The sequence below is a fragment of the Oenanthe melanoleuca genome, chromosome 13 (assembly GCF_029582105.1).
Source record: "Oenanthe melanoleuca isolate GR-GAL-2019-014 chromosome 13, OMel1.0, whole genome shotgun sequence".
Lineage (NCBI taxonomy): Eukaryota > Metazoa > Chordata > Aves > Passeriformes > Muscicapidae > Oenanthe > Oenanthe melanoleuca.
In genome coordinates, this window is record NC_079347.1 from 771,704 (window position 1) to 798,537 (window position 26,834).

Sequence of the window (26,834 nt, forward strand, 5' to 3'; positions counted from 1 at the left end):
TTTTCCAGAAGAAATAAGCTATTGAAAAAATGTTGATTAAAAAAAAAAAATCCAAGATTGATTTTACACCCAGGGTTAAATTGAATTTGTTGACATTTTTACAGAAACTGATCCAACCTTTGTGTTCTAATCATCTTATTGCTTTATTTATAAATCAATATAAATTGAAAATAAATATACATGAAGATAAATATCAGTGCAATATTTTCTGTCTGAAGAAATCTTCTAAATTTTAGAGAACTCAGAGCACAGAGAAGTACCAAATCCTTGTTTCCTTCACGCAGCACAAGCTGTTACTGAAAAGCATTTGTCACCAAGCAGTTATAAGTAAGAAGAATAACACCTGTTGTGGTGGTGAGCACTGCACTGGTGGGAGGCACACTGTCTGTGCTGTAACTGATAATGAAGAAATCCTTTTGGAAAAGCCCTTCTGTGTGTATGACAAACTGAGTTGCAAAAATACTTCTAAATTTTCTCAATTTTTGTTTCAGACTTTTTTATATTGACCTCGCTTTATTTGCCTTATTTTGCACTAAGCTGTGATATGGTAATGCTTAAATCTTGAAGAACATCTGCTACAAACAAGTTACTGAATTGCTTTTGGTTCCTTTGGTATTCAAATGATGGAGTTGTGCACAAACAAACGAGATGCTCTGAAATGCAAGGTAAGAGATTTCTATCTCAGCAATACTTTGTAGTGATTTCACCAATGAAATAAAATTAACAGAATATCAAAGGTTTTCGTTTCTGTCCTATTCTAACAGTGAATATTTAGTGCATGTCATAAATGTATGCACTGGAATATGCGGTGTAGATTTCAGGAGGCTCAAAGTGTCCAAAAGCAGAATTTCAGAACTTAAAAACCCCCTTTTCTGAGAGCACATTTAATCCCCATTTGGAACAGAAATCACATTGCAGCCTGTGAAGAGGATATTTTAGGACCTGAGCAGCCCTGCTCAGCAGGGCCCAAAGACATCACTGCAGAAATGGGTGTGACATTGCAGAGACCTGCAGGTAATTTTAGATACAATGAAAGTCACTTTCAAAGGCATCCTGTTCCTGTACTTCAGCTTTACTCTGGGTTTGGTACGGTTTTGCAGGAGCCAGGGGAGCTCTGTGCTGGCACTGTGGGAGTACCTGGCCAGCTCCTGTGTCCCCAGAGCCCCAGCAAAGCCTGGAGGAGCTGCCTGTTCCTGGTGGAGCTGAATGGAGCCAGAGGACTGCGGAGGAAATATTGGTATTGGGATCTAAGGAGAGTTTCACAGACTGGATAAGCTGTGCCTTTCCTCCAAGGATGAGCCCATGGAGTGAGGAGAGCCTTGTTGTAGGGGTTTGGAGAAAGTCAACAGCAGTGGGCTGGAGCTGCCCTGGGGGGAGAGCCAGAGGTGTCTCATGGTGCTGACACAGTCTGGAAGGGATGGACAAAACCCTACCTGGGTCTGTGCCAGTAGAGAGAACACAGGAATGTGACAAAGCTGGTCAAACTTGTTCTCTGGGACATGTGGAGTGTTTTTTTTTAGCACTTGGCCAAGAAGGGGCAATAGTAGTGTTTGGCTGGTCTCTGTGCTTGTGCTTTCCAGGTATTCTGTGGCACCTGGGCCCTGGCTCTGCAAGTTTCTTCCTATTTCCCAATAAGGGGCAGCACTGCAGCTCTCAAGCCCTCAGCAGAGTTGGGAATTAACCCAGGGAACAGCTGGCACTTAGGTATTGGAATACTGACATGGGAACAAGCAAGTGTTCTCCAGTGAAAGTGGTTTGCTGCTGTAGAGCAGGTGCTGGTCATGCCCTGGACAGTCCCTGCCTGCAAACAGAAATCAAAAGGCTGTGGGTTTGCTCAGAACCGCTCAAAATTTAATCAAATTTAACTAGAAAAAATGTGATGGGAAGTCAAATTGAATTAATCTTTATTAGACTTACATTTTCCCTTGCAAATGTGACATGGCATCAGGTGTGTGTCTCAAGATTGTGCTTTTCAGGACATCACAGGGAGGTCTGCACTGTTCCCAAAGCATGTTCAGCGGATGAGCCTTCTGGAAACCCAGTTGTCCCCAACCAGGGTGGCATCTGAGCCACAGTGGCAGCTGAGAACATTGCTGTCACTTGCCATTCCACTGTGTGACAGCCCAGCAGCTCTGGATGCCAGCCCAGATCGCCAGGGCTGCCAGGCTGGAGCCAGACCTGCACAGCAGTTTTGGGGTGCTTCTCTCCTCAGCCATTGCTGTATGAGTGCTCACTGCCTGCATGTGACACAGAGGGAATAAATAGCTGCTTGAGCTATTCCTGCCCTCTGAGAACAAGGCCAGAACTGCACATCACTTTATTCCTTCTTGTGCCAATCTCCCAGTTCACTGGCAGGCAGAGATATGGCCCTGGCATACACAAATTCCCTGGGATAATTGTACCAAGGCTCTGCCAGGACACTGTTGGTCCCCACGGTGGGGACACACTGGTCAGTACTTTTCCAGATGCCACAAAGCTTCCTCAGAGGTGTGTGAAGATGCAGTGTGACTGCAGATGTAGCAATAATAGGCTACAGGGCCTTTAAGGACACCAGACATTTTCTCCTGTCAGATAATCATCAGTCTCATACCCAAGGGCACGTTCTCCATCAGCTCACAAGTGTTTCCATGATTTTTGGTTATTTTATTTGTGTCGGGTCTGGAGGTGCTTTATACTGTAATAAACATAAACTAAATAAACATGAGGGGAAAAGTCAGATCTTTTCCTCTATTTTTATGGATTCCCTTTTGGTTTGGTGTGTGCATTCCCAGGCAGACAGGTTTATGTCTCTGAGACAGATTATGATCAAGGATGACCCTGAGAAGGAGTGGCTGAAACCTGCCCAAGGAGCATCAATCTGGCTCAAGCCCAGAGACTGTGGTGGGCTGATCCAGCTCCTCACACACAGAGGGCAGGGAGGGATCCCTGCAGGTAGCACCTGCTGAACTGTGGGGAAATGATGTAAAGACTTTTTCTGTTCTGCAAACCTGAATGTAAGTCTGCAGTGATTTGGTTTTATCCCTTTAAAATATTTTCACAGTTTTTTGATAAACTTCTGTCATAAAATTCTCTCCTTTTCCACAGTGTTCAAAACAACCTACTCCAAAGGTAAACTTTTCAGTGAATGCTTCAGTAAAATGAAAGGTGTGTTTTGTGGTACCATTCACAGCTTTGAAGACCTCTGAGTTCATGCCCTCAAAAGCAAGTGCAGCCGTGTTTTTATTTAGGCTATTTACACCCTATCAGAGCTGAGTTAATGTTTCACTTCAGGCTGCAGTAAATTAGATAAAACAGTATTTCCTCATTCTCAAAGTTACCCTTTTACTTTGTCTGCACTACTCCGTTTGCTGATACAGGATAAAAACATTGCTTAATCCCTTTTAACAACTGCTGAGACTATTTTTAAACAGAAAATATGTTTCTGTATTGCATTGCCTTTTGATGAGGCATTTTTAAGATTACCAAGCCTCAACCCATGCTAGATAATGAGAGCTGTCTTCCTGCTGGCAAACCGACCAGGAGCTCCTGGGGAAGCGCCGTGGGACCGGTGCTCACCTGTAACAGCAGAGGACAAGAGCTTCAGGTGAGACATTGATCTGCTCTTTCCCTCCCCTGCTAGGAGCTCACATATCCCACATGAATAACATGAAGCCACAGTCCTCCACAGGCTGGAGCACCTCAGCAAAAATTACTATTCTCAAGTAGTGAAAATAATAATAGGAAGCATTGTCCTATAATCAACATCCAGTTACCTCAGCAGTAAAACACTGGGATGTGTCTTTGTCAGCTCTCCAGGACTGACTCAGCACAAAATGAGAACCCAGATTTTGAACTGGGTACATTGCTGCAGTGCTTGCAGAGGTGCTGAGAGCTGTGAGGGTCCCTGCTCCTCATCCTCAGCTCCAGGGGCACTGGGCTGTTCTGTGCATGTACTGCAGTGCCCCCAGGATGGATCCCACTGGTCAGTGCCTGCTCATTTGCAGAGAGGCATAAAGCAATAATGGATTATTTTAAAGTAGTTTAGGATTTTTTTCCTTAAAAATATTCCTCACCCTCTCTTGTCAGAACAATATAGGCTTAGGTCCTTTGGGGGTAAAGTTAAACTAAAAGAAAGCCTTTTAATTAAACTTCTTTGATGTTTATGGTGTTCAGTTCCAAATACCAGGCACTATCAGCAGAGATAACTTTCTGTCTCTTGAACATGAAAACTAGAAACTATACTTATTGCTGCTCATTTAATGAGTACATCCTGATCTGATTTCCTATCTCTCAGTGTATTTCATCCTATTAACATAAAAGTACACAATTATTTCCAATAAATCCTAATCTGGTGTAGCTAAAAATATCTGCCCAGCTTTTGACAGCCGAAGTCATTTGTATGGATGAAATATTTATTTAACAAGTTTGGGAGCAAAAAGGAATGACATCATATCAGGTAAGGCTTTGGCCAAAGATAAAACCACAATTGTGCATTTATCTGAGATAATAACAGAACGTTGTGCACTTAAAACTGAGTGTGCAATTAATTGTCAGTTCCCAAACTCATCCCTATATCTGACAAGAGGTTACACCAACTTTCTTTAACATTTACATTGTATTCTTTGTCTTTAGAGTGGACTTAGAAAGCATGAGCGCTGGGTGCTGATGTGCTCACAGGTAAAATGTTTACAGGTTGTAATAGGCAACATCATAATGGAAATAATTAAATGAGGTTACAGATTGGAAAAAAACATGCCTGGTATCAGTCCACAACTTTTGCTTTACATGACCTGTAGTTCTGGTTCTGGTATGAACATCACTGGCCCTGTTCAGAACACAGCAGGTTTGGTGGCAAAGCATTTGCTGTGAGCACTGTGTGTTTCTCCCAGAGCAGCTGAAACCTGCAGGGCTTCTCATGGCAGGTGGTGGTCAGTGTTACGGGATGCTGCAGAGTGCTGGGACCCAGGAGGTGTGAGGGGCTCACCCAGGGTTGTGAGGGGCTCACCCAGGGGCTGTGAGGGGCTCAGGGCTCACCCAGGGGCTGTGAGGGGCTCACCCAGGGCTGTGAGGGGCTCACCCAGGGGCTGTGAGGGGGTCAGGGCTCACCCAGGGGCTGTGAGGGGCTCACCCAGGGCTGTGAGGGGCTCAGGGCTCACCCAGGGGCTGTGAGGGGCTCACCCAGGGCTGTGAGGGGCTCACCCAGGGGCTGTGAGGGGCTCCTGAGGGGCTCAGAGCTCACCCAGGGCTGTGAGGAGTTCAGGGCTCACCCAGGGCTGTGAGGGGCTCACCCAGGGGCTGTGAGGGGCTCAGGGCTCACCCAGGGGCTGTGAGGGGCTCACCCAGGGGCTGTGAGGGGCTCAGGGCTCACCCAGGGACTGTGAGGGGCTCAGGGCTCACCCAGGGGCTGTGAGGGGCTCCTGAGGGGCTCAAGGCTCATCTAGGGGCTGTGAGGGGCTCACCCAGGGGCTGTGAGGGGCTCAGAGCTCACCCAAGGGCTGTGAGGGGGTCAGGGCTCACCCAGGGGCTGTGAGGGGCTCAGAGCTCACCCTGGGACTGTGAGGGGCTCACCCAGGGCTGTGAGGGGCTCAGGGCTCACCCAGGGGCTGTGAGGGGCTCAGAGCTCACCCAGGGGCTGTCAGTGGCTCCTGAGGGGCTCAGAGCTCACCCAGGGCTGTGAGGGGCTCAGGGCTCACCCAGGGGCTGTGAGGGGCTCAGGGCTCACCCAGGGACTGTGAGGGGCTCAGAGCTCACCCAGGGGCTGTCAGTGGCTCCTGAGGGGCTCAGAGCTCACCCAGGGGCTGTGAGGGGCTCAGAGCTCACCCTGAGCTGCTCCTCAGACACAGCAGCTGAGGGCATCCCAAGCCTGGCCCCACTCTGCCCTTCCATGGGCACTGGGGTTGGCACCTGAGGACAGGGACAACCCGGCTGTGTTTGCTTGGTTTCTAACTTTCAGTTGTGGGTAGAAGAAATTGTTGGTGTTGGATCTACGATGTAAATAAGAGGACAAAATACAGCCCCACTAATGACATCTCCCATAGCTGTGGTAGGAACCTCCTGCACCAAAGTCCCTTTTTCAGGGCAGAAGGAAAGAGCAGAGATGGTGTGGGATGGGACTGAGGGCATTGGTGTGAGGGAAGGGGAAGGGGAAGGGGAAGGGGAAGGGGAAGGGGAAGGGGAAGGGGAAGGGGAAGGGGAAGGGGAAGGGGAAGGGGAAGGGGAAGGATCACTACCTGGATTTATGTGTTCCCTGGCAAAGACCTCAGCTGATGGTGATGTCTGAGCAGCACTGCAGCCTGACACCAGGGCCATGGGTGGGAAAGTACTGACTGAAAATAAAAGTGGTTCCTGTGCCATCTGACTCTGGTTTGAGGTTTGTGTTTGCTTTATCATTTCACCCAAAAAAAGCATACTGGTAACAGCTGAGTAGTTTATTTTCCCTGTTGCTGTAGACACTGTTGTCAAGTCGCAGAGTTTGCTGTAAATAAGTCTACAGCATTTCTATTCTCAGAATAGAAATATAGAAATTCTCAGAATGACAGTTTTCTCTCTCCTCTTTTTATCCTGTCTTTCAGGCATTTATTTTGGAAAATCTGAAAAGGTAAGTTATGCAATGTTCTGGCTTGGGAGTCACCTTAAAGGCTGAAGTGGGGCAGTATTGCTGGGATGGCATTTGGCTTCAGGTCACTGCTGGTGCTAAGCTCCTTCTTGCCCTGCCTGTTCTCCTTTCTGCAGGTAATCTTTGGCAAGAGCCCCACCCTCGCCTCTCCCTGTAGCACCAGTGGGTGTTGCTGCCATTTGAAGCTGTCCCAAGCCCAATGCACATCTACAGAAAATAAATGTGCTATGAACTGATTGATTTATCTGCATTTTCCAGCCCAGCAGTTAATTCTGCTCTTGGGAGGCGGAACCAGAGCAGCCAGCAGGCTGTTAATGCAGGTCAGGGTGTCCCTCCCTCGGTGGCCCTGTGCTAGCACACAGAGCAGCCTAGTAAGGACTTATCTCCCCCAGGATCCCCAGCCCCTGCGAGGACCAGCCCTGGCTGCACTGCACAGAGACCAGAGACAGAGCAGGGACCCCGAGGTGCTGGGACAGGGGCTGGCACCAGGGCTGGGACAGGGGGGTGGCACCAGGGCTGGGACAGGGGCTGGCACCAGGGCTGGGACAGGGGTGAGCACTGCTGCTGACATCTTCCCGTCACCTGAAGAGCTCAGTGGCCCTAAATGTGCCAGCCCTGTGCTGGTGGTGTCCGTGTGGGCTATCCAGGGCTGGGCATTGGCCACTGGGCAGTGGGGCTAGCTTGGGGCTGGTGGCTACATGCCATGTGAGACTTGTGGGGAAACTGAGGCAGCTGGAAGTTCTGAGCCAGGATTTATCTGGAAAATGGTGCCCACAGGTGCTGGTGGGTGCCTGAAGTTCCCATGGTAGCTTAGGCACCACAGTGGGTTCTCAGTCCTGGGGATGTGGGGGCCAGTAAGGAAGGGAGAGAGAGAGAGAGAGCTGCTCTTGCTGCTGTTTGTGTCTCTCCCCCTCCCAAGCAGGCCACGCCCCTCTCCCTCTCCGCACACTCTTTTTGTCCCAATTTCTCACTTTTGAGACCTGCATTAAATTTCTCCCAGCCCTCAGGGAGTTCAGAAGGGAATTCAGATGCTGTAGGTAAAAGCTGCAGCATAGAACAGCTGTCCTGTTGGGAGGGTTTGTGTCACAGCGGCTCAGCAGCTCGCTCCATCCTTTGGGCATGCCACAGGTACCTGTGCAAACCCAGTGCAGCAAGGAGAAGGCATGGAGGAGAGGCTGCTGCCGAGGCAAGCTCCTTGAGCCACTTGTAAAATTCTCTGTGTTCAAGTGCGGGATTCTTTGTGTCAGGACAGACGGTCCTCAGGGACAAATCTCATGCGCTCTGTATAAGCTGGTGTTATAGTTGCAGTTTATTGTAAGGGCGTGGGTGTATAGAGTCCTGCTAAGGGCTGCCAGCCTCAGCACTTAGTAGGACAAAGAGAGAATGGGGGAAGAGAAAGAGAGCAGGAGGGAGAGAGCAAGAGGGGTAAGAAAGAGTAAAAGCAAGAGAGGAGAGCGATTTCCCGTTTACAATACAATAAATCTTCTTCTATGATAAATATTCTAATTCCCACTAACCAATGTAATACAAGATACAAATTCTGTAGCATTTGCATGCAGCCTATAAGGATCCTTACATTACCATAGTGTGTTACACTTTAAACTTCTAAACACTACTCTTTGGACCCTAGCAGGGATGTCTCTGACCTTTGGACCCACTGTTTAGCAGAAGACATTGTTCTATCAAGAGGGGATTACCCCTAGCTGGCTATCCCATTGTTTCATGGTAATTCAGTAAATAAGGTTTGGTATCTCAAAAGTGGCTTTCATTTCAATCTCGTTCATGGTTTCTATATTCCCAGAATCTGAGCATTCATACTTGTAAGGTTTTCCTGTTTCATCTTCCCCAACATTCAAGGGTCTCTGTGTATGGCTTTGGATGGATTTCCCTCTCTCTCTAAAACAAGAGGGCAAAAGAAGTAAGCTGAATCTATGGTCTCTACAAACCTTTCTGTTTCAGTCAAGTGGAATCAGTGTAGGTCTTGTTTAATCCTGAGTTGTGTCCTTCATGTGTACCTTGCAGAAACATTGCATCCACTTTTGAGATAAAATTTGACCTCGGGGCAAGGCAGAATGGCTCCCTGCAGCCTCGGGGATCCAGATGAGGTTTCTCAGATGGCCGTGCCCACCTCCTGCCAGCACCGATGGGAGCAAGGCAGCCGTCTGCTCCTCCTCATACCCTGCAGGTGCCCTGTGCTGATAGCAGTGGGCACCCCTGGGGCAGAGCTGGACTGGCCATGAGGTGCCTTTGGAGTCTGGAGCAGGCATCTGCACCTTTGCAGAACCAAAACTGGGCAGCCCAGAGTAAGAAGATGCAATGATTTTCCAGGTTCTTCCTTCTCCCTTCTGAAAGGGATGCTTTGAGTTTAAAACAAAGCAGTCCATTAAAAAAAAAAAAAAAAAAAAAAAAAAAAAAAAAAAAAAAAAAAAAAAGCTTAATGAATATGGCAGCCCTTGCTCTTTTGCAAGTTTAAACACCTCATATTTCCTCAAAGAACAGCTCTAAATCATTTTATTTGCAAGCCCTAAGCAGGAATTTGTATTCATGGTAAGACACTTATTGAGTTAATTTATTTAAGGCTGGGGCATAATTTCTAATAGTGGAGCAGTCCCTAGGCCCAGTGCAATTGTCTTCCTGATAGGGCATTAATATTTAAAGGGGTTATAATACTCTGCCAATTGATCTGTGTCTTTTAGGAAGTAGGTTAGCAGTTATTGATGGTCACTTGTGTGAAGGATTAGCTTAAATAAAGCTGGTACTTGGCAGACCAGTGCCTGCCCCCAGGCAAGTCCCACGGCCCGGCAGGGAGGGGCCCGGGATGCGGATGGAATGTGGGGAATGTGGAGGGGAATAAGGCGGTGCACATCTGGAGGTGCTGCTGGGACAGGCGTGAGCCCGGGGTGAGCTGAGCCAGGAGCTGCTGGTACGTCTTCATCGTGACAGATACTGCTACTTATGGCACTCGAGACAAATCACTTAACCTCTGAGCACTTTCCTTTCTCTGTTCTTAGAAGTGGGGGACATTTATCCTATTTCTCGAGTGATTTAAATGAGGACAGTTCCGAATTAAAAAAAATAAAATCTTGCTTGTTTTACTACTGTATTAAATTCCACACTGTGGAAACATAGTGCTGAAAGGGCTTTAAAAAACAAGATAATATGGAAAGCAATCCCGATGAAATACCTTTGTGTTTATTGTAGATATTGAGTATTTATTGAGGAAAACTGAACATTGGCATGGAAGGGCATGCAGCTGCAGCACAGCTTTGACTGTGCTGCCTGCAAGAGCAAAGTAAATGTGTTGGGTAAATGTGGAGGTGCTCAGGGCAGTCTGTGGCTGCTTTTCCCCAAAACTTCCTGCAGTGAGAAGTGTTCCACTGCCCTGCAGAAACACAGACAAATAGATGTGCAAGATGAATGATTGTGTCTGAACTGTGCTCCTCGAGGCCCCATCTCCTGGTTTTTTCTTCACGTGCTCATCTGTCAGAGTATTGTCAAACCTTCAATTGATGCATCACTGGCAGCTCCTTCCACCCTCGCTCCCTCCCTTCAACCCCGCCGGCTCCTTCCCCGTCCTGGGCAGGGGCTCAGCCACGTGGAGACACAATAATCGATCCTGTTCATCGATAATCGATCCTGTCCATTGCTCCTTTCCTGCTGGGAGAGGTCAGCGAGTCCCTGCAGGGGTGGACTGGGGCAGGTAGTGACTGCTCAGGGCAGGGATTGAGTGATTGAGTGCTGGACTTCCCAGGACAGGGCTGCAGGGGGAACCAGTTCCCTTTGTCATGACAGTTCCCTTTGTCATGGCCAGCAGAGGTAACCAAGCAAAGCAATCCCGAATTACCAGGGGGCTGCACAGTTTATTTGAGGTTTACCTGTTACCTTGAAGCTTGGAAGAAAAATTCCCACATGTTCACTGAGGATTTTGTGGCCATGTGTTAGCTGTAGCCTCTTGGTGTATTGACTATGCCCTTGGTCACTAAACAGCGTTCAAGGCTACATTTGTCTATTAAAACGAAACCCTTTACTGGACAGAGAAACATAAATGCACATCTTTATTACAATTTCTTCCCAGCACTGGTAATTTCTGATGAAAGCTCCTGCCCTATAACAGCAGAATTGCCATTGTGTTAACTAAAACACTGAACAGTGAAGAAATGCTGTGGTTATATTCAACTATGTGGCACTAGTGTCACCTTTCCTTGCCCAGGAGTACTCACAGATTTCCATTTCACTGCCTCCCAGTCTTTCATATATTTATTGTCTTTACAGTCAACCTGTGCAAAACATAGGCTGTGCATCAGGGATGCTCATGAGAGGCTCTTCAGCTGAAGTTCATGAAGTCTTATACTTTAACTGAAGTCTAATTTGTAAAATTAACTTCTTTCTACAACTTCTTTCTGGACCAATCTTCCTTCTTTTCAATCAAAATTGTGATCTAACATTGCTGTATGTGGGTAAATGATTCTCTCTCTGGTCCTGCATCCTCACATTATAGAGAGGAGCCCTTGAGAGCATCCAGAAACATCTGAGTACCATTTCAGAGAATGAGCTAGAAGAGCAAAGCCTTGTTGGAAATCAGATGTGGGACCGGTATTAGAGCATATTGTGTTTTGGAAAAAACCCATCCATCTTCAGTGGGATGCCCTGCATTCATAGTACTTGAATGTTTGGGTGTTGAACTGGCTCTGTGTGGGAAAAGTTGTTATTTCCTGGTGCTCTGCTGAGGAGGCAGAGTGTCCTCTGGGCTGTGGGGAGCTAACCCAAGCAGAAAACTTGTGAAGTTTGGGTTATTATGGTGCAGCCACATTGGAAGCTGAGGCCCTAAATACCATGTGTGATGAGAGAGGTGCTGGGCCTGAAAAAAGGTGTGTGACTAGAGCAGCACTTCCTGCAGGGAGCTGGAGGTCAGAGTGGAGCAGAGCACAGCGCAGAGCTGCCACTGTGGCACCTGCTCCAAGGCCAGCACCAGCCCGAGGAGTCCTGGGCCAACAGCCAAACTTGGTTCCACTCCCAGAAAAGTCACTGAAACCCCTTTGAAGTGCAGTGACCTCATGCTGCATGCATGGGTTTATCCCAGGTACAATCAATGGAGCACAGAGTTACAGCAATTCTGTGAGCCTAGGCAGGGGAGCCTGGGACTAAGGGAGGCTGAAACTGTGATCCTGCCATCTGTGGGCAGGATCTCTCTGAGTCTGACTGCTCTAGGAACTACCTACACATTTTGCTATTTAATCAATCCCTTCCCGTGGTGCCATTCTCAACATCAGCTAACTGCCATCCCATACTGGTAGGAGAGGAGCAAGAATTTGTTGAGGACTTCAAGACCTGAGTAGTCACCAGGGTCTTTTATGTGGTAAGTGACAGAACCTGCTGGAAAATGATACTGGCCAGGAAAAAGGGCAGGAGCCACTGCGTATTAGGAATGTTAAACATCACTCTATGGTGGTTCTGTCTATGCAGCATTTCTTTTCCCTGCCTCCTTCCCTTAAAATAATTTTTCTTTAACCACAAAACTTTTTCTTTTCTTCTTTGCAGACAAGCAGAACAAATACAGAAACAATCTCCGGACATGTTTCGCAGATGTTTTTCTTTTTTCGGTCTGTGTCTTTTCCTTCCAACCCAAAGGTAAGTGGAGGGTTTGTTTTGGTTTAAAGGGAACACTTGAATAATGTTTCACATAAATAATGTGGGTCAAAAGGAAACTATGCTTCCAATTATCCAGCCCATCCAAAGGAGGCAGGGATATGGTAAAGGAGAGAGCAATCTGCATAGGTCCCTAAACTGCAGTATGTCCATTAACAGTGCAACCCCTGATTTCCTGTTCAGAACCAGTACAGATTTAGCTTTTTACCAGAAATGTGTTCCACAAGGCTTCCAGCTCTGTTATTACCATACTTGGACCTACAAGTCCCAAATTTGTTGAAGAATTTACATATATACGGTGCAAAACCTGGTTCTGCTGTAAGGTCCTGTTTAGTGTAAATCCTTCAGCTCCAAGGCCCTATTAACCCAGCTGTGAAGGAAAAAGAAGAAAAATCCTCAGTGAGAGCTGTGAGTAACTCTCTGGCTGCTTCCTGCCCAGAGCAGGGTCCTGGCACTGGGAGCAGCAAAGGCTTTGCCTCCCACCTCCCAAACCCAAAGCAAGAACAAGTTCCTGACCCTTCAGCCAGTTACACTTTTCTCAGGTGAGGGTGTGCCATCCTGCACCATCACACTCCCCTTTCCCAGTCCATACCCTGTCCCTCTCACTGTCTGTGTGAGGGTGCAGATCTGTCAGTCTCAGAGCACAGCTCCTACCTTCAATGGCCAGCATCAAAATGTAAATTCTGATGTAATTTGGAGCTGGACCCTCAGTGGGCCCAGCAGCTGGGGCAGCACTGCCCACAGAGCTGAGGGGTGTCTGAATTGCACAGCCCTGCACCTTTCCCCTCCAGTATTGCTGCTGACAGCACTGTAGGAGCTGACACTCACATGTTATGAGGAGGAAGCTTATTAAGGGACTAGAGATTAGAGAGGAGGAGCTGCGGGGCTGTAAGATTTTTCTCAAGTTGTCATAAATGGGAGGAAAAAAGGATATTCCTAATATAGACTGTACAAGGAGTGGGAAGGGGATATTGGGGTTTATTCTTCAGGCTTGTGATCGACAGACCTTGCTTGTTTTTTCTGTGATATTTTAAGAACATTCTTAAGATACTGTGTGTCTAACTTGTAGCTATCAGCCTAAGCAATTTGCCATTTGCCCACCTCTTGAAGGTGCTAGTTATTCAGCCAAGATAGCAATGTGAGCAAATGCTTGTGATTTCAATTATCTGCTTGGTTCAAATAACTATTTTAGACTATTTGTTTGTTTGTTTGAGCACAAGCTGGAAGCAACTGCAGCTGCAGACCAGATGTGCCCAGTCCAGCATGTAAGAGTTGGTGTTTGTGTCCCCAGGAGCTCTCTGGGCCATGGATCCAGCCTGCATGGCAGGGGCACAACATCGCTCCCTGGATTTGAGAACCTCACCATGGGGTACAACAAATACCTCCGGCCCTACTTTGGTGGTATGTTGGCTCCACACAAGGGAGCACCTAAAATCAGTCTGTAAGGCTCATGGTGGGAAGAGCAGGATGCTGCAGCTTCAAAGGTGGTGTCTCTTTGAAATTAGTTGGTGTGCCAGGCTTCTCTCCTTTCTGTGCATCCACTGTTGTCTTGAATAGCTGGTGCACATATGTGTGGGGCTTGGGGACATGTCCAGCGAGGTGAAGAGCAGGGAATTTAAAAACTTTAACTTCTCTATGAAAGACCTGACTAAATAACTAAATTCTGCTCTGACTGTACAAGCTTTTGTTTAGAGCCTGACCCTTGTGATTTTCTACTCTACTTTTGGTCATGTACAGCTATTATAGCTATTTATGCAGCTACAGAGGAACAAAGCCATTCTTCTTGCCAGGAATACCTTTTTCAAACCCTGGTGAGACTCTGGGGAGTTGGGAGCAGGCAGGAATTTAGAAACTTATCTGAGGCTATTGAGCAGTTTTGGTGTCAGGTCTCCCCCTTCCAGGTGAGTGCTGTCATTACACAGAGGAAAGGGTTTCTCGGAATGACGTTCAGAACCTGAAAAGTATCACTGAAAGTTTAAGGAAGAAGCAATTACCATTTTTATTTCTATTAATTTTGGGTTTGTGCCTGAGCCATCAAGGAAACTCTCGACAGAAAAGTTTTCCATCAGCTTTCACAAAGCCATGGATATTTCTCATTGTAGACTGACCTGCTGCTACTGGCAGCCCTGAGCTGCTTTCTTTTCCTGGCCATGGTAATAAATGTCTGAGACAATACAGATTTTACCATCTTGTTATGCCTAGAATGGTCCCTACCCCTGTCCCTGTCCCCCTGTCCCCCTGTCCCCCTGTTCCCCCGTCCCTATCCCTATCCCTATCCCTATCCCTATCCCTATCCCCATGTCCCTATCCCTATCCCTATCCCTATCCCTATCCCTATCCCTATCCCTATCCCTATCCCTATCCCTATCCCTATCCCTATCCCTATCCCTATCCCTATCCCTATCCCTATCCCTATCCCTATCCCTATCCCTATCCCTATCCCTATCCCTATCCCTATCCCTATCCCTATCCCTATCCCTATCCCTATCCCTATCCCTATCCCTATCCATCCCCGTCCCCGTTCCTGTCCGGGCGGTGCTGCCCTCTCGCGGTGGCTCCCGGTGCTCTCGCTCCGCGGGCCCTCTCGGCTGGGGCTCAGCTGGAACTGGAGCTGGAGCTGGAACTGGAGCTGGAGCTGGAGCTGGAGCTGGAGCTGGACTGGAGCTGGACTGGAGCTGGAGCTGGAGCTGAGGGTGGAGCTGACACTGGCCTAGGGGTGGAGCTGGACTGGAGCTGGAGCTGGAGCTGGACTGGAGCTGGAGCTGGACCGGAGCTGGAGCTGGAGCTGGAGCTGGGGCTGGAGCTGGAGCTGGAGCTGGAGCTGGAGTGGGAGCTGGAGCGGGAGCGGGAGCGGGAGCTGGAGCTGGGCTGGGACTGGGGCTGGGCTGGGGCTGGGCTGGGGCTGGAGCTGGAGCTGAAGCTGAGCTGGGGCTGGGGCTGGGCTGGGGCTGGAGCTGGAGCTGGACTTGGACCTGAGCTGGGGCTGGGGCTGGGGCTGGGGTTGGGCTGGGGCTGGAGCTGGAGCTGGGGCTGGAGCTGAGCTGGGGCTGGAGCTGGACCTGGACCTGGAGCTGAGCTGGGGTTGGAGCTGGAGCTGGACCTGGAGCTGAGCTGGGGTTGGAGCTGGAGCTGGAGCTGGAGCTGAGCTGGGGCTGGAGTTGGACCTGGACCTGGAGCTGAGCTGGGGTTGGAGCTGGAGCTGGAGCTGGAGCTGAGCTGGGGTTGGAGCTGGAGCTGGAGCTGAGCTGGGGCTGGAGCTGGAGCTGAGCTGGGGCTGGAGCTGGACCTGGACCTGGAGCTGGAGCTGAGCTGGGGCTGGAGCTGGAGCTGAAGCTGGAGCTGGGCTGGGGCTGGGGCTGGAGCTGAAGCTGGAGCTGGAGCTGGGCTGGGGCTGGGGCTGGAGCTGGAGCTGGAGCTGGGGGTGGAGCTGGAGCTGGAGCTGAAGCTGGAGCTGGAGCTGGGCTGGGGCTGGAGCTGAGCTGGAACTGGAGCTGGGCTGGGGGTGGAGCTGGAGCTGGAGCTGGAGCTGGAGCTGGAGCTGGAACTGGGCTGGAGCTGGAACTGGGCTGGAGCGGGGCAGGGTCGCTGCCCTCCGCATTCCAGGAATGCCTTTCTCGGGAAGCAGGGCCCTTCTCTCCTCTGGCCAGGAGCCGGGGCTGCCCCACGCTCCCTGAGCTGTGGGAAGTGCCCTGTGCCTGCTGTGGGCAGGGATCAAGGGACAAAGTGGCCCTGGCTGCCTGTTCAATGGCAGATGCCACTGAGACGCTGCTGATCTGAACTGCTGAACTTTGCAGCCTGTGTTGCTGGATAGCCACCCCTGCTACCATCACCAAACACAGACCTCCAGCTCCCTAACAGTGACAACTGCATTTTGGATCATGTAATTTGTGAGCCTGATGCTCTGAAACTTTGTCTGACCCTCTGGGTCTCTGTGGTTTTAGTGACAGCAAATGAGGCTGAGGACAGTGCCCACCTGCACTGCATCCTGAGTGGCTTTACTGTGCCCATCACATTTCCCTTCTCTCTTCTTTTCCTCTGCAGGAGAACCTGTGCAAATTGCAATGAGTCTGGACATTGCAAGTATTTCTAGCATATCTGAGAGTGACATGGTAAGTGAAAGAATTTTATTTTACAAGATAAGACTGGGATATGCCTGAGAGATTTCACATCCATTCCTGTGTCCAGCACAAAAATGCTCGTTTTAAAACTGCTTTGCTGTTGGTGGGACTGTTGATCACTTTCAGCAAAGGGCTGAAAACAGAGCTCATTTATGACTGCAGACTGTGTAGATGCCTTGGTAATGTGGGCTTACAAATAAACAGAAGTGGTTCCAAAAGTCCTACTTGTCAAAAACTGAGCAGCTTCTGGAAATCAGACCGTGTGGAAATAGAAAAAATCAATCCTGTGCGGCATCCCTTGTGAGGAAGGAAATCCAGCAGTGCCTGAGATGTCCAGAAGGCTGAGCAAAGTATCAGCTTTAGAGCTCAGTGTGTGCTGCTTATTCTTTTCTGGTGAGGCATAGTGAGAATGCTCCAGCTAATTTTGGTAGGCCTAACTCGAGTTAATCCCAGTGTTCCTAGATTCAAAATTCCTATTAAAATAGAAGGCACAAGTTTTCTTTTTTAACTTGTTTGGGTGGTTTTTTTTTTTTTTTTTTTTTTTTTTTTGAGATATCCCTGACATAACAGGTCGGATTCACTTGCCTTTTTTCTCCAAAGTGCCAATGCCTCTTTGATAACCAATTTATAGCATGTGTGGAATTTCCCAGCTCTAGGCAATGACTGAAGTGTGTGCTTCCCATCTGTTCTCTTACCTGCAAAATGGGCACAAAAACATCAATCACAGTGACTGCTCATTAAAATCATGAAGTACCGTAAGTATAATCTTTAGTCATCAAACTCCACACCTCAGAGAGGAAGTGTATTAGAAATATTACAGAGTGAATAGAACAGTGATGGAAGTGAAGCTTGAAGCTTGGCTGTGGTGGGTTGAACAAGGATGTGTTCTGTCCCTTGTCACACACATGGGGTGCCCCAGCTGTGCCAGCAGGTGCCTGGACACACATCCCAGCTCTGCTGTGTCCCCCAGGATTTCACAGCCACCATCTCCCTGCGGCAGCGCTGGACAGACCCTCGCCTGGTCTTCCATGGCAACAGGAGCTTCACGCTGGATTCTCGCCTGCTGGAGCTGCTCTGGGTGCCCGACACCTACATCGTGGAGTCCAAAAGGTCCTTCCTGCACGATGTCACCGTGGGCAACCGCCTGCTCAGGCTGTTCTCTAATGGCACTGTCCTGTATGCCTTAAGGTACAGACACCTCTGGCGCTGCTGCTGCCTCAGAACAGATTTCCAGAGTTACCCTGCACAGGAGCAGGGACCAGCTGTCACGGGCCATGAGTCTGGGGTCAACAAGCCAGCTGTGACCATTCTCTGCTGATGCATTTCCCCCTGTTCTGGCCTCTGGAAATGCCAGCCAGGGATCAGGATCTCCCATCACAGAGATGCTATATCCTGAGGCTGCTCAGAAGGCTCATGAGTTTAGGTGCCACTGAGGGAAAGCCCAGTCAGATGGGGGCAGGGGAGGAATGGAAGGAGGACATCACAACAGTAAAAGTTTAATTGATAATGGGGAACCATTTGCTTTTCCAGTGCCATGTAGCGATGACTTCTGTTTTTTACCAAGAAGTGTATTTGTCCATGAAGTGCAGGAAGGTGCACAGCACTTGAGTCACCAATTCCTACCATGCTCTCCTTAGCTTGCAGCAGTTAATCAGTTACCTCAGCTGCAGAGTAAAACTCACCTGCCTCCACTTTGAGTACATGTGCAGTTAGGCACTGTGCCTCATGTTACAAGTGGTGACTCCTTAAGATGTGCAAATTGTAGCAATGGGAAAAAAAAGTGATCCCAGCAGATCAAAGCAAAATCCCTCCTTGGGCTATATTTTCATTGGGGTGGCTGCAGAGAGTGCTTGTTCTTGAGGGTTCTCAGTTAATTGCTATCATCAGTCCAAATAATGGAACTGGCAGAACAGAGCTTTGTGATCCAGTTTGATGTGTAAAACATGCTTTTATTGCAATTTTCAGAGCTCCTTCTCTTTCTACAGAATCACTACTACTGTTGCCTGTAACATGGACCTGTCAAAATACCCTATGGACACACAAACGTGCCGACTGCAGCTAGAAAGCTGTAAGTATAACATTCTAGAAAACTCTAAATTTGTTTATTCATAAATAACTATGTCTTGAATATTTGGATTAAGCACAGTGGCTTTCTGATTTTTATTCCTGCAAATTATAATGTCCAAAAGAAAACAACTTCTGCATCATCATTCTTCAAATGTTCTTAATCCACAGTCCAGAGAATTCCTGTCTCTGTGCAGTTTACCCAAAAAAGTGATAATAAAGAATATTTTATTGAAGTGTAGATAATTCAATCGTGCACAGAAAGGATGAAGTAATATTGGTTGGCTTTCAAAATTTAGATCCTTTTGAACACTCAGTTTCTTCAAAACTGACTTGTGGGATAAGTGCACGTGGTAGAGTACCATGAAGAACCATTCTCACATCTTTATGTAGCTACTACCCATTGCACCCCCAAATCCCCACTGTAAAAGGACATTGGGAAGGGTGGTTCTCACCAGAATTAGAGGTGAACATGGCTCTCAAACTCATGGGCTCAAATTAGGGCCAAACCTACTAGGGAGGGGATACAGAGGGTGGGACCCTCGTCAACAGAAGAGTCTTAGACTGGAAAGTCTCAAGAAGAGGAATTATCAGTGAATTCTTCTCTCAGTTAGATTAAAAGCTCACCTATGGCAGTGCTGGCTGAGAAAGACTCCAGGGTTGCATGGGCCACTGCAGGTCTGTTACCCCAAAGCTCAGCCAGCTGCTCTGGACCTGGGATGAGCTGTTACAGCTCCTGCAGTGTGGCACAAAACCAAACTTCCACCATCTCAGCATGAAAGGACCAGATCTTTAACTTCTGGGGTTGCAGCATGAAGCATCTAGGGAAGCACATATTATTTTCACATTAAAATCATATTAGTTCACCATGGTTAACTTTATTACAAAGAATAGCTCCTGAAATAATAATGATTGGCCTCTTCTGCTAAAGCAGAGCATGTTTAGGCCTGTTTTAAAACTGATTGGGTCCTACATCATGCTCAGTTGCTGTATAATTCCAATGAAATTACATACATATTGCCCACTGGAGATTTCATTAGGATAAGTGCCCAGAAATAATGCTATTTAAAAATATGCCAGATGAATTAACAACAATCTATCACTTATTATAAAATTTTCCTGAGTAACCACAATTTATAAAACCACTTAGGAACTTTGAAAAGTCACATGCTTAGGATTCTACTCAGGGATTCATGCTCTGGACACCTAATTTAGGAGTTCATCACGCTCAAGCTCTGGTAATTTGTGTCTAATAAGAAAACACAATTAAATGTAAATAGAGCTGCAACTGCATTTGATTCCTTCTACTGGGACAAATGGGTTATTATCAGAATCACAGCGTCCCTACTCAGGGTCTCAAAGAAGGGCTCTTAATAAAAGAATTAAATCAGTGAAACGATAGACTTGTTTCCTAAATTAAGTCAAATTTTTGAAGGGAATGGCAGGCTGGCAACTCAGTACAAGATTTATCCCTCAGCCTGAGGTATCCCTCAGTCTAACCCCAGGTCATGTCATCCCTTACATCCCTGGAGGCGCAGACTCAGATGGCAAATATGGAGTCCTGCTGCTTTGAGGCAGGAATTTGGTGTTGTGTGTATTTATTTGTCCTCAGTAACTTAATGCCTTTGAGGATAGGAGGAATGATGTGGAGAAAAGGTTTTTTTTATGAGCAGGTTTTCTGGACAATGTGTGCCAAGTCAGAGGAGCCTGGTTCATAACCACACAGCAGTCTCAGCTGTAAGCTCCTGACTAACTGAAAATGATGTTTTGATGCAGTTGAATAGATGGCTCAGTGAAATGTGCTTCTGCTCTGTGGTAAGGGGCTCCGTGGGATCTGAATTCTCTTTTTTAACCACTGTTTTTCTCCTGCTCTCCTCTCAGACTGGAGAGAGAGACTGTGTTTGAGAGTTAACGACAGCAGTACCAATATCCCATTGTGTGTAATCAATCTGTGTATGACAGGAATGGATTATCTTTGAAAACATAAATACTCCAAGGAAAGAAGTGCAGTAGGCTCTCAGCAGCCTTGCTCGTTGTGTGTCATTCCAGAGGTCTGTGCTCCTGTCCACACCCCTAGCAGCAGACCAGGGGCAGTCCCCCCAGGTCAGACACATCTGCAGGGCTGGGGTCAGGGTCCTGCTGCCTGCAGGAGACAGGGCAGGGCACAGCCGGGCACAGCAGGGCTCCCCCTGGTCACAGCAGGGCTCTCCCTGGCCCAGCACGGCTCTCCCTGGTCACAGCAGGGCTTTCCCTGGTCACAGCAGGGCTCTCCCTGGCACAGCAGGGCACAGCAGTGCTCTCCCTGGCACAGCAGGGCTCTCCCTGGTCACAGCAGGGCTCTCCCTGGCCCAGCAGGGCTCCCCCTTGTCACAGCAGGGCTCTCCCTGGCCCAGCACGGCTCTCCCTGGCCCAGCAGGGCTCCCCCTGGTCACAGCAGAGCTCTCCCTGGCCCAGCAGGGCACAGCAGGGTTCTCCCTGGCACATCTGGGCTCTCCCTGGCCTAGCAGGGCTCTCCCTGGCACAGCAGGGCTCTCCCTGGTCACAGCAGGGCTCTCCCTGGTCACAGCAGGGCTCTCCCTGGCACATCTGGGCTCTCCCTGGCCCAGCACGGCTCTCCCTGGCCCAGCAGGGCTCCCCCTTGTCACAGCAGGGCTCTCCCTGGCCCAGCACGGCTCTCCCTGGTCACAGCAGGGCTCTCCCTGGCACATCTGGGCTCTCCCTGGCCCAGCACGGCTCTCCCTGGCATAGCAGGGCTCTCCCTGGTCACAGCAGAGCTCTCCCTGGCCCAGCAGGGCACAGCAGTGCTCTCCCTGGTCACAGCAGGGCTCTCCCTGGCACATCTGGGCTCTCCCTGGCACATCTGGGCTCTCCCTGGCTCAGCAGGGCTCCCCCTGGCCCAGCAGGGCACAGCAGGGCTCCCCCTGGTCACAGTGCTCCCACAGTGTGTGTTCTCCTCAGGGGGCTACGATGAGAGCGATGTCACCTTCACCTGGCTGCGGGGGAACGACTCGGTGCGCGGCATGGAGACACTGCGGCTGTCCCAGTACAGGCTGGAGCGCTACCACACGCTGCTCTCCCGGTCCCAGCAGGAGACAGGTAAATCTGCCAGAGGAAAAAGCAGGGAAAGCTCTTGGCTACTTCCCATCCCATCGCCTCTCCTCCTGTGTGCCACGATCGTTTGACTTAGTCCTGAACTTGTAAAGCCTTTAGCTTAATGTCACAAAAAGAGATGAACAGAGAGTTGGTGACATCCTGTTAGTTACAGTCAGGACATTCTGTAAGATGGAAATGCACAGAAAGACAGAGGTGCAAAAGAGACTGTATTCATTTCATGGATTTTTCATTTCCTCCACACACACCTGAAGAAACTATCACTTCCACCCAGGTGTGCAGTCTGTAGATACTGTGGAAAGCAATGTTTACAGTAACTAGGAGTAAAATTAATTTTTTTTAATATACATTTGTTTGTCAATTACAATTCTATCATGATGGAATAACATATTTTTGTAGATCAGAATTCAATGTCTTTTGCATTATCAGTGTAAAATACTCTTCTCCAATTACAGATACTATGAAAGGGGGCACAACTTCCTTAGAATGACAAGGTTTAAAAAATAACAATGTTTTGCTGTTTTGTTGCATACACAGCCAGTGAACAACATGGACTTTGTTTCTACACTTCAAAGGGAATTATTGTTTATAGAGCAGAACTACATCCTGAAAACACTACTGATCCAGCCTCAGAACCCTTATGTCAGTATTTACAACAAATTGGTTTGTGAACGATGACTGAGGCTTTTTTGAGCATGAAAAGATACAATTATCAAAGATCACAAATCACTAATGAAAACGGGGGTCTGATTCTCTGTGATGATAAGGCACAGGGGTGCTTTGGAATGTGAGCCAGAGCCTGCTGACATCAAGAGACAAATGTTTTGTTGTTTTTCAGCCATCAGGTAAGGCTGAACCTGGCAGTGCCTTCAGAGCAGGTGTTGGGAAAGGTGTGCTGTGCTGGGTGTGAGAGAACAGGTGAGAGCATCAGCCCTGCTGTGCTCAGAGCCGAGGCCCTGCTGGCACATTCCTGCTGTGCTGGGGGGCAGGAGTCCCTCTGCAGGGTGTGTGCTGTGCAGATGGTGCTGTTCAGGTGTTGTTCAGGGGGTGCTGTTCAGGTGCTGCTCTTCAGATGGTTCTGGTCGCATGGTGGTGTTCACATGGTGCTGTTCAGCTGATGCTGTTCAGGTGATGCTGTTCAGATGGTGCTGTTCAGGTGATGCTGTTCACATGGTGCTGTTCAGCTTATGGTGTTCAGGTGATGCTGTTCACATGGTGCTGTTTCAGCTGATGCTGTTCAGGTGATGCTGTTCACATGGTGCTGTTCAGATGAGGCTGTTCACATGTGCTGTTCAGGTGATGATGTTCACATGGTGCTGTTCAGGTGGTGCTGTTCAGATGCCTCTTTGCCTGTCTGTGCTGTGCATGTCTTCCTGTGTCAGGTCTGTACCTGCAAAAGCTCTGCTGAAGTCCACCAGCTGAAGGGCTGGTTCTGGGCTGTCCCAGTTTTACTTCAGGTGTCCTTAGCAATCTCACATTCACCAAGCCTCTTCCTTTCATAAACAGGCAGTTACCCACGACTGATATTACAGTTTGAACTGAGAAGAAATATCCTTTACTTCATTTTGGAGACCTACATGCCCTCCACTCTGCTCGTCATGTTGTCCTGGGTTTCTTTCTGGATCACCCTGGACTCAGTGCCTGCAAGAACCTGCATTGGTGAGTTCTTGCCTGAGGAAAGGAGAAGATTTCAGCAGGCAGAGGAGCCTTTGAAGGCTGGGTAGATGGTACTTTTCTTGAGCTACCTGCTCAGGGATAAATGATCTGCTTGCCTTCTGCTGCTCTTTGGGGTAGGGCTGGGTTGGTGAGGAGGAGATGCTGTGGCAGAGACACGTGCCCACCTGCAGGGCTGTGTGTGGCTGAGGCTCCCAGGAGACCTACTGCAGAGAGTAGAGGGCAGAGCACATGATCTTTGTGGTGTGCTTTGGAGGGAGCAGGACAGGGGGATTTTTTACTGAAAGCATGAAAAAGAAGAGAGCAAACTGCCTGTTGGAGCCGAGCTGTCAAAGGCAGGGAGAGCTGTGTGAAGCTACTGAATGCTACAAAAGCATTCCAGTTGCTATGATGGGTGGTTTGGGTTTGGTAAGCAGTATGTGCTTTATCTGGCCAGCAGTAGAGAGCAATGACATGGACAGAAGAGTAGGCCAAGACTTGTCCAAAGTGTCCACAAGAAAAGGTCTCTCTCTCTTTTCCAAGGAGTTACAACAGTGCTTTCTATGACAACTCTGATGATTGGCTCACGAAGTTCCCTTTCAAAAACCAACTGTTTCATTAAGGCCATTGATGTTTATCTTGGCATCTGCTTCAGCTTCATCTTTGGTGCCCTTGTGGAATATGCAGTGGCTCACTACAGCTCATCACAGAAGTGTGCAGCTAAAGGGCCAGAAGAGGTAAGGCCCAAAGTACCTTAATGAGGCCAGTGGTCTTGGACTGACAGCAATTAGTTCTCCATTAACTGAAAAGACAAATGGTCTTCCTGCTGTAGATACATCATCAATGCTTCTAATTGGCTTTAAATCGAAACCTCTGTGTGTAACAAACACATGAATAGCACAGGGGTGCTGTGTCTCTGGCAGAGTTCTGAGCAGCAGCCTTATCTGTCAGTCCTGTTGGGTTCACAGCAGCACATCCAGAAAGGCACTTGGGCCTGGCAAGGGGCTGGGTCCCAGCCCTGAGCTGAGCTGTGTGAGCAGGAAGCACCTGTGCTCCTTTCAAATGCACTGGAGAAGGGCCAGAACACAGCTCTTCACTCTTCTAGAAAACAACTCCAATAAGAGAGGTACCTCCCTCTACCCGAGCTGAACCCTTCTTCCTCCCTTCCCAGAGGATGTTTCCAAACATCTGTCCCACAGTGCTCTGTGGGGATTGTGAGAGTGAGTTGTTCAAGGGCTCTGCTGTAGTGTGAGAAATTAAATCATCTAGTATGGCTGTAGTGCAGTGGTCATCAAGGGCCCAAATCTTGTCAGGGAAAGAGGAGGTTTCCCACCTCAATATTGAGTTCCCAGCCATTAAGTTATCCTGTAGACAGAAAGAGATGAATATCCTGTAGGAGATGGATGTTGGATTACCCAGAGTAAGACTTGCTCAAGGATTTATCTAAAAAGATCTTTAGAAATGCAGTAGTGGAAGCAGGCATCTCTGGGACCTCAGGCCCTCCTAGGATTAGGCAGCAGCTGAAAGGTGTGTTTGATTATTGGGATGACCACATATGAAGCTGTGCTCTTAGGTCTTTATCCTTATGGTCTCCTTCCTCTTCAGGAGACAGACCTTAAAATTGTCCACTCTTGTTCCTAGGGGCCTGCAAATGAACTGGCTGAAGAAATGGAAGAAGTTAACATCACCAACGTCCTCAACAATTCCATCACCAGCTATAAACAGAAAATCAGCTTCACAAGCATTGAGATTTCCAGTGATAATGTTAACTGCAGTGACTTGACCATGAAAAGTCATGAGAAAATCAAGTGTGTCTTGAGAAACAAAATGCACAGGATTATTGGTTATTTCACAATTCAGAACCCTGGCAATGTGGACCGCTACGCCAAATTGCTTTTTCCTTTGTTTTTCATGGTGATCAATGTGTTTTATTGGGCTTATTATCTATATTTTTAGTAAAAATTAGTTGTTTCATTCTTCTACTTCAGCAGGAGAGTAAGTGTGCCAGTGGGCATCCAGGTAGCTAACCTCAGTGAATTCAATGTGGACAAAAAGCTTCCTTGTGTTTCCTGAGGTACCTAGCAGAACTGTGAGAGCTGTGCCTGCATCAGCAGCACTGACTCTGACAGCAGCTTTTCAGCTCAGTGGCTGTGCTGGGCTCTTCTGCTCCTACCTGCATTTCATTCCACACTTCACTTGGAGATGGATGTGCAGGACTGCACTGGCAGCTACAGGGCACTACAGGTGGCAGAATTATTTTGGTAGCTTGGAGTGGGTTGGAACCTTCAAGCTGAGATGTCCCAGAGGATGTATAGGATCATGCCTGTTGTTTGTTTGCCAGAGAGAACAGAGGGACTGTGATTACTGCCTCAATAGCTGCTCTGTTGCAGTGAGAGCCCCGAGGCAGCAGCAGGAGCTCAGTGCAGTGCAGCACAGGGGGATGCTCCCGTGCATGGCGCTGCTTTGTCCCGGGTGCTGCATTGCCAGGACGGTGCTTTGGTACTGCAATGGTGCCTGACATCTGTCACCCACTGAGGAAACCCTCACCTGCTGAAGTTCTCCAGCCCTGAGACAGAGGCTGTTGCTTGTAGAGCTGCATTTTCTCAGATATTTGGGAATATGAAATAGAGGCAGCAAAATAATTTTGTAACCCATCTCTTATACTCTTATACTCTTATGTTCTGTCCTGCAGTTGAACAAATTCTACCACTTTCCATGTCATCCTCACAAATTATTTTTTTGTCCTGGAGAGTGTTTCCTTCAGCCTTCACTGCTACAAGCAGCTCTCTCTCCTTGCCAGCTACAGGCACAAGTGGCCCATTTGTCATTCCCTCCTTTACGTGGCTGTGCAGCTGTGGCAAGTCAGCAGTGCTGCTGGGTGAAAAGAATGTGTAGGTTGGGTAGGCTAGTCTAAATCACCCTTTCACTCTCTGTTTCAGGCTGAAACACTGTTAATTTTTTTTAAAAAAATCATGCTCTAAGTGGGCTCTGGAAACTGCCCAAAGTCAGCTTTGTTTATCCTGCAATCAGCAGGAGCCAGAGTTTTCTTTTAAAGATAAATGAAATGTGGCTGCTCAGTTACATTAAAGAATCAAATGCCATTTGGTACTGTGTAGCTTAAGAGTAATGAAGTCTTTATTTTCTGATTGTAAAATGAACGTTTTATGACAGACTTTCCCTCCCCAGCACCCTTTTCTGGTCTGTGCTGCTTTCACCACTGAGAGGGGGCAATCCTGCAGTTACATGGGCAGAACTGAAATTGCCTGCAGTGCCTCCATTCAGCAGAGTTCTGGCTGGGTGAGGCCTCTCACTTTGTAGCTTATGTTACAGTCTCAGCATGCAGTGCTAGCTTAAGGATCTCTTCTTGGAGGTAGAGAAGGTGAGCAGAGCACATGAAACTATAGATTTTTTACTTTAATAACTTTTTATTGAACCACTTCACCACACTGTACTGTGAGGGATCTGACCCACATATTCATAAATCATCTCTTTTACTAAGAGCAGCACATGAAGACAGAGGGGAACAGGCTGACAATGGCAAGTGAATGAACACAAACTCCAATAATTAAGTGTTGGCTTGTATATACTGGCATTTGAAGTCCATTCCATTAAATGTAATAAAGTGAATGTTTGTGATATGAACAGAA

The 26,834-nt window shown here is 48.2% G+C and overlaps 1 protein-coding gene across 9 annotated transcripts; it reads left to right on the plus strand.

The window, feature by feature from the left end:
* Positions 1–3,324: 3,324 nt before the first annotated feature.
* On the plus strand, positions 3,325–26,834 carry GABRP (gamma-aminobutyric acid type A receptor subunit pi). Of its 9 annotated transcripts, none has more exons than XM_056502112.1 (12): positions 3,325–3,583; positions 6,552–6,577; positions 6,854–6,915; positions 6,988–7,059; positions 12,134–12,223; positions 16,283–16,350; positions 17,279–17,547; positions 18,345–18,427; positions 21,382–21,519; positions 23,041–23,193; positions 23,731–23,924; positions 24,829–26,834. In XM_056502112.1, the coding sequence occupies exons 1-12, from the start codon at positions 3,476–3,478 to the stop codon at positions 25,141–25,143; spliced, it is 1,578 nt and encodes a 525-aa protein (XP_056358087.1). In that variant the 5' UTR covers positions 3,325–3,475; the 3' UTR covers positions 25,144–26,834. The 9 variants fall into 9 exon arrangements, with proteins under 9 accessions (XP_056358087.1, XP_056358086.1, XP_056358092.1 ...); XM_056502111.1 differs by lacking the exon at positions 6,854–6,915 and adding an exon at positions 13,533–13,642; XM_056502117.1 differs by lacking the exon at positions 6,854–6,915 and adding an exon at positions 13,533–13,642 and having other exon boundaries at positions 23,843–23,924.

Excerpts from the sequence above, each read along its gene's own strand:
- GABRP (XM_056502111.1), top strand. The coding sequence starts at position 3,476 with ATGCTAGATAATGAGAGCTGTCTTCCTGCTGGCAAACCGACCAGGAGC. Across the intron at positions 6,578-6,987 it reads ATTTTGGAAAATCTGAAAAG|GATCCCCAGCCCCTGCGAGG; the intron begins GTAAGTTATGCA and ends TATCTCCCCCAG. Across the intron at positions 16,351-17,278 it reads GCATATCTGAGAGTGACATG|CTGTGCCAGCAGGTGCCTGG; the intron begins GTAAGTGAAAGA and ends GGGGTGCCCCAG.